Consider the following 12,992-nt stretch of genomic DNA (forward strand, 5'->3'; position numbering starts at 1 on the left):
CTTTTTTTTTGGAGACGGAGTTTCGCTCTTGTTGCCCAGGCTGGAGTACAATGACGTGATCTTGGCTCACCACAACCTCTACCTCCCAGGTTCAAGTGATTCTCCTGCCTCAACCTCCCGAGTAGCTGGGATTACAGGCATGTACCACCACGCCCACCTAATTTTGTATTTTTAGTAGAGATGGGGTTTCTCCATGTTCATCAGGCTGGTCTCGAACTCCCAACCTAAGGTGATCCACCCGCCTCGGCCTCCCGAAGTGCTGGGATTACAGGCGTGAGCCACTGCGCCTGGCCCATTTCTGTTTTTTAAAAATATTAATCTTATTACATCTCCACTCTTGTCTTTTTAATATTCTGTGTGACAAAATGAAAAGCGCACAAAAAGCACCAGTGTGAGCTGTGAGCTGAACTAGCTGCTTTTTTTTTTAACGCAAAACTATTTGTTAAATCAAGATAATTGTAGATTCACATGCGGTTTTAAGGATAACAGAGAAATCCTACTTAACAGAATCAGAATATTACAGACTATCACAGAATATTACAAAATTATCACAATCAGAACATTGACATTGATACACTCAAGATACAGAAAATTTTCATTACCTCAAGGATCCCTCATTTTGCTCTTTTATGGCTACACCCACTCCCCTTCCCCTCTTTCCTCTTCTTGGCTCCTGGTGGGAACTAATATGTCATTCATTTCTATAATTTTAAGACTTTCTCTTCAAGGTAAAATTTACCAAGACATGAATTACACAGTGACTGAGGCAGCCAAAGCATGAAAACATGCATTCAGTCAACAGGTGAAGAGGATTTTACGTGAATTTTAAACAGCTGGCAGCCATCATGTTGAAAATGAAAGCACCTGGAAGCTAATGCTAGGGTGTTACCTTAAAGATCAAAACTGAAATATCAGAATTTCAAGCTCAGATTTAATATGCCCTTTTAAGCTGATGAAGTTCAAAGTGCAAAAGATAATTTTCAAGAACCATGTGAAAAACACTAAAAAAAAAAAAAAAGGCCAATGGCAGGTAATCTCCATTAAGGCATTTTTAATAGCAGAAGATAGCAACTGAATGGTCTTCTCAATATCACAGTTAGATGACTTGCTTAACCACTGTCAGCATTTACCCTGGTAAGAAAAAAATAAACCCTATAATTTAATTCAACCACTAATAAGTAGCCTTGATTCTGAAGACTAGTAAAAGTCCAAGTAAATAGTCCACCTGTTAAATCATCAGCAGGGTCATAGTCTTCAGAAGCTCCAGGAACTTTCTCTTTCCTGTAAGTATTCACACATTTGCAGAAAAAGAAATTCCTAACATTTTCTACTTTCCCAAAGATCTATTTTTCAGCAATGGTCAAAGTAGCAAATTTCAACAAAAGGAAGGTTTTTCTCCTTGCACATTTGTCACTGTTAACTATAATAAACACCAGTTGTAGCAAATGTTTCCATAAGTTTGGTTTTCCTCACTACCATTTTTTTACACTGTTTTACACTGTTTTATTTATAAGAAAATAAATGACATAGGTTAAGGAAAAACAACAATTACTCCAGTCCGTAATATTATTTTTGTCAAAGAAATAGAGACAGTACACTCTAAAGAACAATTCCAAAACTTGCACTGAGCCGAATAACAAAAAGCATGGACTTCTTTCCAACTTTCCCACCCACTTAAAGACACCTTATCCCATTCTGTCAGAGGGCTAATCTTAACGAATACCAGAAGGAAAATTTTGGAAATAGCAATTTTCTATCTGTATCCAAACATGTAAAATTAAAAATGCTGGAAGATTTAAAGGACTAGCTCATTAGCATCTCTTCTGAATTCAAGACAACTTCATCTAGACAATTGGACTTGATGACTTGCCTGGATACCTTAAACCAGTGGTTCTCAAACTTTTGCAGTATCAGTTTCACTTGGAGAACTTGTTACAACAAAGATGGCTGGTCCCATCTCCAGAGTCTGATTCAGTACTGTAGGTCTGTGGAAGGGTTTAAGAATTTGTATTTCTACACATTCATCCATTGAAGAGCACTTAGGTTAATTTCATACCTTGGCTATTGTAAATAATGCTACAGTGAACATAGTAGTGCAGACATCTCTTTGACACACTGATTTGACCTCCTTTGGACATATACCCAGTTGTGAGACTGCTGGATCATATGGTAGTCCTATTTTTAATTTTTTGAGGAACCTCCATACTGTCTTCCACAATGGCTGTCCCCTTTCTCTACATCCTTGCCAACACTTGATATCTTTCATCTTTTTGATAACAGCTATTAGGTGAAAGGTATATCTTACTGCAGTTTTTGCATTTCCTGATGATTACTGATGTTGAACATTTTTTTTTCAAATTAAATACTATTCAGCCTTAAAAAAGGAAATTGTCACTTGTGACACCTGGCGGACATTACTGTTAAGTGAAATATGCCAGGCACAGAAAGATGAATACTGCACAATCTCACTTACATGTGGAATCTAAAATAGTCAGACTCATAAAAGTAGAGTGTAGAATTAGAATGGTGGTTACCAGAGGCTGCAGGGAGGGGTGAACATGGAAAGAGGAAATGTTGGTCAAAGCGTACAAACCTTAAGCTAGGAGTAGTAAGTTTTGGTGATCTATTGCACAGCATGGTGACTATAGCTAATAAAACATTGTGTATTTCAAAATTGCTAAGAGTGGGTTCTTTTTTTTTTTTTGAGACAGGGTCTCTCTCTTACCCAGGCTGGAGTACAGCGACATGGTGATAGCTCACTACAGGCTTGACCTCCTAGACTCAAGTGATCCTCCTGACTTAGCTTCTGAATAGGTAGGACTATAGGTACATGCCACCATGCCTAGCTAATTAAAAAAAAAAAAAATTAAGACAGGGTCTTGCTATGTTGCCTAGGCTAGGGGTGGATTTTAAATGTACTCACCAAAAAGAAATTAGTATGGTGGGGAAAAAAAAAAAAGGTTCAGCTGGGCTCAATGGCTCACGCCTGTAATCCCAGCACTTTGGGAAGCCGAGGCAGGTGGATCACCTGAGGTCAGGAGTTTGAGACCAGCGTGGCTGACATTCCGTCTTTACTAAAAATACATAAATTAGCTGGGCGTGGTGAAGCACATCTGTAATCCCAGCTACTCGGGAGGCTGAGGCAGGAGAGTCTCTTGATCCCAGGAGGCGGAGGTTGCAGTGAGCCGAGATTGTGCCACTGCATTCCAGCCTGGGCAACAGAGCAAGACTCCACCTCAATAAAAAAAAGGTTCAGAGAATAGGCAGTAAAAAAGAAATTAAAAACAACAACAAACAAAAACAAGAAATAAGCAAATACACATGGGAAGCGACAGGTGTGTTAATTAGCCTCATTTGATCATTCCACAATGTATACTCATACCAAAACATAACACTGTACTTCACAAATATATACAATTATTTGTCAATTTTAAAATAATAATTAGCTTTTCTAAAACAAGTTCAAGGTGGTGCTGATGCTACTAGTCTGTGGATGACACTTTGAAAACCACTACTCTAAACCTAAATATTCTGAATTTTTGAGTTTTTTTCAAGAGTCATTGGGACCTCAGCAGAAAATACCAAGTTTGGGAGACTTAAATATGTTAAAGGGCTAAACTGTTCTTTGAGATACTTCATCAGAGGTAAAATAGTGACAAAGTTCAAAATCATTCAGTGTTGAGCTGTGTATACGTGCAGCTTAGAATTCCAGACCCCCTTTTCCTGATTTCACAGAAATAATACCCAGGTGTACTCTATAGGGGTTTACAGGGGGAAATGACTTTTCAATTCTGGCAGTATGAGGGGCTAGAGCCCCTTGCACTTTTTTTTTTTTTGAGATGGAGTTTCACTCTTGTCCCCCAGGCTGGAGTGCACTGGCATGATCTCAGCTCACCACAACCTGCGCCTCTTGGGTTCAAGTGATTTTTCTTCCTCAGCCTCCTGAGTAGCTGGGATTACAGGCGCCCCCACCTCGCCAGGCTTATTTTTATATTTTTAGTAGAGATGGGCTTTCACTATGTTGCATTTTTTTTTAACCTTATTTTTCTAAGACAGGGTCTCACTACACTGCCCAGGCTAGAACGTAATGGCTATTTACAGGCACAATCATAGTGTGCTGCAGCCTTCAACTCTGGGGCTCAAGTGATCTTCCCACCTCAGCCTCCTGAGGAGCTGAGACTACAGGCACGTACCACTACATCTGGCTGCTTCTTGCACTTTGATTTAGTAGAGTTTCTCTTCAGAAGGTACAGGGACTGCTTCATAGTGGTCTCTGGAAAAAGTCCTTTGTTCCAATTCCCACATCAGTCACTTCACAATATGAAAAACATACATAAAATCTTGATATGTTCAAATTAAGTAAATCTTAGCCTCAGCCTCCATGTTTTCCAGAATTGTTCTATTCTATCTATGACTCACAAGATTCCTGGGTAAAGGGGAGGCTGAAATGGCATTTGTGGAATCTCAAAATGCTTATGTAAGCCAGTTTTCCACCTCTTCCCCATTATTTTATTAGCACATATGTTATTAAGAGTAACAAATTCATCTCAGTATTGGTTTTAACTTTTCACCTTGTATCAGAGGTGTAATAGCCATAAAATGACCAAAGAAGGGAAGAAGATGGTCAAAAGGTATAGACAAACTGAAAATTCAGCTCTAAAAAAATGGCCAAATGACGATATTAAATTAAAAGTCAGCCTTATCATTTAACAGCAAACATTTACCAAATTATGCTTGTTGCTAAAAATAGAGATGTTAATAATATGCACAGTGCCTGCCCTCATCGAGCTTTATTTACTATCTTGCAGAGAAGACCAACAGAACAATCATTACAAGTGTGAAGAACATTCTAAAGAAATTCAGGTTGCTAAGGGAAATGAGACCTAACCTCCCCAAGTGGAATAGGGAGATATGTATGGAGAAGGAGGTATCAAGAAAGGTTTCCCAATGAAACTGACCTCCATCACACAACTACTTAGTTTATTAAGTAATGACCATGTGCTAGACACAAATGATAAATAAGAGTGGACTAGACAAAAAGGGAGGAGAAACAGGTACAGATAGAGGAAATGTGCATGGAATGTTTCCACAGAACTCAAGCACACAAAGCATGCAAGAGTACAAAGGAAGTTGGAAAGGGAGGCAAGGACTAGAATGTGCAGACCTCTCTAGAGGACTTCCCAAGAGCAGTGAAAAGCAGGACAACAAGAGGATCATGTCTGCATCTTAAAAGATCCCTCTCTGTTGCATATGCAGTAGAATTAAAATCTTCCCTATGTATTAATACTTTTTAAGGTTACTACGAGGATCGGAAAAATCATGTGCCTAAATAATAATGCTGGTACCTATTACTTATCCACTACATTTCACTCTCCAAAACTCTCAGCTCCATTTCCATTTCCGGCTAGAAGAGGGACATGTACCTCTGTGTTGAGTTTAGAAAAAAGAACACTGCATCACAGCTGATATAACAAGCAGTAAAGAATGTCTATATTGGAACTGGTAAGGAGAATTCAGCACAGTTGTTAGAAAAAAGGCAATGCTCTCTTAGCCAAGAGCAACTGTAACAAAATGTAACTTTTAGAAGGATACAGTAAACACCAGTTATCTAGAAATAAATCTAATATGTGCAAGGGCTGTATGGAGAAACTTAAAAGTGCACTAAATAATATTATGCTTAAGAGCATACTATGCCAGTCTTCCCCAAATGAAATCAATGAAATTCCAATAAATTCCCAAAGTGTTTTTCACAGGACTTAACAAGGTAATCCTAAAGTATATAATCTAGAAATCACAAAAACGTAATGTTGGATGAACATAAACAAGTTGTACAAAGAAACTCCAATATTATATAACATTTTTAAATACATAAAATATTACATATTGTCATGGACTCATACGTATGTAATAATAGTATAAAAACATGCATGCGAATGATAAGCATCAGATTCAGAACAGTGGTTACCAAAGGGAGCAGGATCAGAAGAGCAAAAGCAGGGATTCCAGTTTACACGTAATCTTTTATTGCTTAAAATGAGTAGTGGATACAAAGATGTTTGTTATACTATTCGTCTTTAAAATCTTTTTAAAAAATATGTCTTAAATATTCCACAAAAATACAGAATGCCTTTTATTTGAAAACCATGTTATTACACGATCTAGTTTAGTAATCCCCAAACACCAATCCAATAGCTACATCAGTAACACCTGAAGCACTTGTTAAAAACACAGATTACCAGGCTATCCCAGGATCAGGATTTCTGGGAGGAGAGCCATGTGATTCTAATTTACAGCCTTAGTACCCCAATAACTATTAACAGCCAATCCATTAACGAAATTGGTCCCAATCTGACGATGAGACATGTAAGTGCTTGACTATCTAATCACTTTCCAATGATCCAACTGTCTAGAATGTAGATTCTAACTTGAGGGCAAAACCATACAAATTTTAAAATATATCCTTTACTGTACCTTTCCAAAAGACTATACATGTTAAAAACTAGGTATATTTATAAAGTAATAGTATCAAATAATTCCATAGAAGAACATAATTCTTTCATATTCACCACAGGAAACATGCCACAGCAAAAGTCACAGAGACGATAAAAAGTGCTGTTCTTAAGTTCAAAATGGTTTAAGTCACTGGCAACTATCCTCATGATATACTTCCTTCAAGCATATACACAGCAATACTGTATTTCTTTCCTAATTTTCTTCCCTTAGAATACAATTCATAGATAATTTTATCTAGAGAAATGCAGAGAACCATGTGAGACATAAAAAATAAATTTAGAAAGAAAATTTATTAAAAATTAGAGGTATTAGTACTGCAATGACAATTGTCATAGCCTGCTCCCAAGACATAATGTTAACTAGAGATGATTAAGCTGTTAAAATGTATGAAACACTCAAGGGCCTTCTCTCTTACATACACACAGACACACACATACAGTTTCCCTGAATATTTTTAAATTACAACTAAAAACAAGGAAACGGATTCTTTTGATGTTCTAAACAACACAAATCCAGTACCGGGCACACAAACCGTATCAACATAAAATAACTCACTTACCAGGGCTTTCTACTCGCTTATAGTGGTAGGGATTGATGCAGACCTCCTTCTGCTTGGAACCAAAAGGAAACTCACAGCATTCCAGTGGTTTTAGTTCATGGTGGCTCTGAAGATCGGGCCAGCGCCATACACGGCAGTAAATGACATGAGGCAGTCCCTTCCGGTGGGAGACTTGCAGCCTGCCATCCAAAGAGCGGGGAATGGTGACACAGTTACTTGGTTGCCCTGGGCAGCTCAAAGCCTTCTCCAGTTCCTCCATGGCACCTTTCTTTTTCTTCAGTTTTTTCACCAAAGCATCAACAGCTTTCTCTGCCCATTTTTCTTCTTCATCGCCCTGTTTCCACCCAAGAAGTCTTTTCACAGCTGGACTTGTAAAGGAAAATAAACTTGTCACATTCATAATGACAGCACTAGTTATATAGTCCTTGGATACGGTGAAATAAAGGCGTCTTCAAACGCAAAAGGACAGCAGAAGAGATCTGTTTATTTACAGAGAAGTCTCTTTAATTTCTTAGTTTGAAGTCCAGAAAAGTAGAAATTACCATTCCTAGTGTTTAAAAAAGTAACCCAGTCAGCACCTACAAAAGAAAAAAAAAAAAAAGGTTAGAATCATCTCTACCATACAACCAAATTTATTAAGTAATCACCATGTGCTAGGTACTATTTTAAATGCTTTTATGTAATACGGTATGCTGTGCACCGAATTGTGACCCCTTAAATTCATATGCGGAAGCCCTAACTCTCAGTATGACTATATTTAGAGATGGAGCCTCTAAGAAAGTAATTAAAGTTAAATAAGGTCATCAGGGTGGGGCCCTAATCTGATAGGACTGGTGGTCTTAAGATTGCTATCTCCCTCCTCCAGCCTCTATGCCCACACACTGAGGGCACTGCAAGAAGGCGATCATCTGCAAGCCAGGAAGAGAGCCCTCACAAGAGCCTGGATTGTCCAGAACCTTGATCTTGGACTTTCCAGACTCCAGAATGAAGATAAAATCTATTTCTGTTATTTAAGCCACCCAGTCTATGATATTTTATTATGGCAACCAAAGCAGACTGATATATAGCATTTAATGCTTTTCACAATCCTTTGAGCTAGGTAATACAGTTGCTGCCACTTTTCAGATGAGTAAACTGAGAAGCAGTTTAAAAAGTAAGCCACTGCTAACAAAAGCTCTGGGATAAAAGCAACAAAGTTAAAAAGTCCAAGTTCTCCAAAGACATTGTAATATTTTAGATTTAGATTCATTTATAACCTCTAAAAATATATTTCAAAACACCTCAATCAACAAAAACTGAAAGCAACATGGAGTAAAAAAAAAAAATTAGTCTAGTATCTCTGTTTTTTGGTTTGTTCTACAAATAATTCTTATGCTAAAAGAAAATTCCTATTATATAAATGTAGTAATATTTTAGGGTATTTCTTCAGTGAACAAACCTGTGTCTATGGGTTACAGGGCAAATAGGACAGGAAATACATCTCCTGCTTTAAAAATTTTGCTATTTATTGACATAAAAGGAATAAAGCACATGGACACATACTGTACCAAATTCTTCAGCCAAGTTGCTTCATTTAAACTTTCTATTTACCCTTCAGCACATGAAAACATAAAATGTGAAAAAGGTTAAGGAGGCTAACTTTGTACAAACCCTGGCTAAACTGGAGTAGCACATATCAGACCAACCTCCTTCCAAACAAACAAGCCAGAAAACAAACAAAAGCCCAGCTTTTTAAAGGCATCAAAGAGGAACCAAGGCACGCAGGACTTGAGGGGGCCAAGATCCTGGAGAGAGGGGAAATGCAATGAAATGAGCTGAATATTTGTCACCACTCTTCCTTTCCAGGGATTTGCCAATAGCTATGCTATGAGTAGCAAAAGGTCTAGGAGCCAAGCAGAAAGAGGTAACTAAGAGGCTTACAAACTAAGCAGAGCTTCTAGTAGCCTCATAGTGCTGAAGAACCCCAAAATAACAACACAACAACAAATGGAGTTGAGGGCCTGCTGAGGAGAAACCCTGGTAAATAGTCTAGGCTTTCAATGGAGTCTCCTGGAGGAATATGCCCCAGTCTAAGGGCAAAAATGAAATGGAGCAGTCTTTACAACCAACCTAGAGTCATCTTAATCCTAGCCTTGGTCTAGGTGATGTGTACTGCTCTCTAACAGCTTGCCAGAAGAAAAACAATTTCGCTATAGAGGAAGACATCAACCTTAGTCACTACAATTTTAAATTCACAGTGTATGGCAATGAACCAAAAGTTATCAAGCATACCAAAAACAGGACCAAATGACCAAAACAAAACAGAATAGAAACAGACCTAAGGGGTGACCCAGGTAATGGAGTTACCAGAAACAGACTTTAAAGTATTAATGATTACTACTTTGTATGTCAAGGAAAGAGAAGACAAGGTTGAAGATTTTAACAGAGAACTAGAATCCATAAAGAAGAATGAAATAAAAATTCTAGAACTGAAAAATATAGTAACTAATGAGACTTTAAATAGGAAGAACTTAACAACAGGCTAGATACAGTAGAATAAAAGATTAGTGAGCAGGAAGATTGGTAAAAAATGCTCATACTAATGCAAAGAGAGGGAAAAAAATGAAAAATAAAGAACTGAGGAGACATAATGGATCTAGTGAAAGGTCTAGCACCACATAAGTAGAGTCTTAAAGGAAAAGAAGAAAGACTGTAACAGAGCAATATTTTTAGATACTAGCCAGGGATTTTTCCAAAACTGTCAATAGACATCTAACCATACATTCATGAAGCCCTACAGCTTCCAAGGATACACACAGAGAAATCCACAAATTTCAATGTGTCATATTACAGTAGAATTCCTGAAAACCTAAGACAAAACTCTTTAAAAAGGTACATTACCTTCAAGTAAGTACAATCAGGTTGACAGCTGACATTTCAGTATAAACAATGGAAACCAGAAGACAATGAAATGACAACGTTAGTGCCAAATGTAAATAGCTGGTAACTTAAAACTCTACATTTAGAGGAAAAACACATTCAAAAAATGATTGTGAAATAAAGATGCTTTCCAACAATCAAAATCTGAGAGAACTGGTTTACAGTAGATTGTCACTAAAAGAAATACTAACAGGAATTCTTCAGACAGAAGGAAAAAGATTCTAGAAATAAGCAAAGAACTGAAGGAAATGAGGAAGAGCTCCTGAAGAGGAAATAAGGGTAAGTTTAAATGAATACTGACTTCACAAAACAACAATAGGAATGTGTCATGATGTTTAAAATATATGTAGAATTAAAATGCATGGCAACAGCAAAAAGAGATAAATGAAGTTAGCATTCTAAAGTCCTTGTGTTATCCAGTCCGTGTAAAGTATAATTTATTATTAGTACAATAAGTTATAAATTCACGTCATAATAAAGCAACAACTGAGAGAATACATTAAAAATTATAACAAGCTAATAGATGGGTTAAAAATATGGAACTAAAAAAATACATATGATTGGCCCAGTGTGGTGGATCATGCCTGTAATCCCAGCACTCTGGGAAGCCAAAGTAGGGGGATAGCTTCAGGAGTTCCAGAGTAGCCTGGGCAGCACAGGAAAACCCTATCTCTACAAAAAGTAAAAAAGTAGTTTGGCAAGGTGGCATGTGCCTGTAGTCTCAGCCACCCAGGGGGCAGAGGCAGGAGGACTGCTTGAGCTTAGGAGTTATGATAGGCACTATGATCATGCCACTGCACTCCAACGTGAGTGACAGAGTGAGAGCTGTCTCTAAAAATCAAATACAAATTTTAAAAATGATTAATGCAAAACATATGAAAAGGAGACAACAGATCAGACAAATAGAAAATAGTAAGATTTAGATATAATCCCAAAGTATAGGCAATTACTTAAATATAAATAGACTAAAATATGACAACTAAGAGGTAGAGTTAGGGGGAACACTATATAACTATATTGTACTTAAAAGAGACACACATTAAATATAAGAACACAAGATTGAAAGCAAAAGAGTGGAAAAATATACACTATGCATATTCTACCCAAAAAGCTGGCATAGCTATCCATTCAGATAAAATAGACTTTAAAGTAAGAGGTATCATCAGAGATTTTTAAGGAGAAAAAAGAAAAAAAGGACATTTTATACTGATGAGTTGAGCCACCATGTAGATTTTTAAATTCCAAATTTTATGTAAATAGTAACAGCCTCAAAATTCATAGAGCAAAAGACTAACAATTACAACGACAGGCAAACCCACAATCCCAGTTGGAGATTAACATAGTAAATGATAAAACAAGCAAACAAAAATCAATTGATACAGGAAAAAAAGTGTTTAAAAACTTGATCCAATTTATATACATATTATCACAGCACTCAACAACTGTACAATTCATAACACTTTCAAATACACATGGAATACTTACTGAAATTGACCATATAATGAACAAACCAAATCTCAATCTGTATCAAAAGACTAAAATCATACAGAATATATTCTTTGATCTCAGTATAAATAAGAAATCAATAAAAACATTGTTATTGAAGAGAACCAAACTTTAAAATAACCCAAGGGTCAAAGAAGAAATTACAGCAGAAATAGAAAATATTTTTAACTAAATGATTGTAAAAATAACACAGCCAAAATGTAGGATGTGGCTCAAGGCACAGAGAGAAATTTATAGTCTTAAATGCATATATTAGAAAATAAAAAAGCTGAAAACTAACACTGTAATACCCACCAAAGATTTTTTTAAAAGGAAAAATAAACCCAAAGAAAGTAGAAGAAAATGAAAGCAGAAATTTAAAGCATACTAAAGAAAACCTATAAAATCAAAGTTGATTCTTTGAAAATACTAATAAAACTGGATAAATCCCTAGCAAAACTGATACATAAAAAAGAGAAGGCACAAATTACCAATAAATGGATTAGAATGGGGGAAACCATTAGTGAGCCTCAGAAATTAAAAAATATATAATTATTATAAATAGCTGTCATGGCAAATTGTGCATGTCGATAGCTACACTGTGATAATCTACACATCTGTCATCTTCACTACAGGAAATGAAAATGATGTGGGACTCCAACTTATTATTTTCTTACCTTTGGAACTTGGCATAGTACCTGGCACATAGCTGATTCTCACTAAATGCCTGATGAATAATTTAGCTCCCTGAAGAATTTAGAAAGCCAAATGTGGAATGTCAACTTTATCTGGGAGGCTATAGGGAGTCTGCCGTTTTCCTTCTTAAAGAGTTCACCCAAATTTACTAGTTTTTTTAATTTTCATTTAACATTAAAGGAAAGAAAACAAAACTATGCTATTATCAAGAGTCACACCTGGTCAGAGTGTACCTATTGATATGATAATTTCCTTTTTACTAAAAGGTTAGTTTTGCAAAAGAACAAGAACTTTTTTCTAGGCTTCTAGGAACAATTTATACAGAGAGTGTATTTCTTCATATTCTATATGTCCATTTCTTCTACTTCAAAAACAGCTTTTTAACATTTTAACCAATACTTTTTAAACAGAATGGCTGTTTGTATCAAAATAACTTGGGGCTATTTAAAAATATATAACAAATACATTTAAATACCCCCCAAATCACTTGTTATATAAAGCAAGAGTGTTAGGCAATGTAGTATGTAAGAACCACCATTTCAGATTTTCGTTTTAACTATTCAAATCGGCATTCATTCAACAAAGCTGTATTAAGTGTCTCCTAAGTGCCTAGCACGGTGCTAGACACAGGAGACACAGAGGCAAACATGTCTAACATCCTGGAGGAGCTCACAATCCATTGGGAAAGCCAGTGTGTAAACAACTAACTCCCATAAAGCAAATTGCTAACCTGCATGCTAATTCTAAAGGACTTTACTGAGATGTTTTATTAGGTGACCTTCCAGGGACTCAGTCAGAAGAAATGCTATGATTATACCGT

At 36.5% G+C, this 12,992-nt stretch overlaps 1 protein-coding gene across 6 annotated transcripts in view; it reads right to left on the bottom strand.

Annotated features, from left to right (window-relative positions):
- Positions 1-12,992, bottom strand: part of SMAD1 (SMAD family member 1) — a 75,338-nt gene that overhangs the window by 35,107 nt on the left and 27,239 nt on the right. For 4 of the 6 annotated variants that reach the window (XM_050791777.1, XM_050791773.1, XM_050791772.1 and 1 more), the window contains exon 2: positions 7,073-7,650. In XM_050791777.1, coding sequence (XP_050647734.1) covers positions 7,073-7,472 — 400 coding nt within the window. In that variant the 5' untranslated portion in view covers positions 7,473-7,650. Of the gene's footprint in view, positions 1-7,072; positions 11,191-12,992 lie in introns of those variants that run through there. The other 2 variants (XM_050791776.1, XM_050791774.1) reach the window with 2 other exon arrangements.

This window comes from Macaca thibetana, chromosome 5 (assembly GCF_024542745.1).
Source record: "Macaca thibetana thibetana isolate TM-01 chromosome 5, ASM2454274v1, whole genome shotgun sequence".
Lineage (NCBI taxonomy): Eukaryota > Metazoa > Chordata > Mammalia > Primates > Cercopithecidae > Macaca > Macaca thibetana.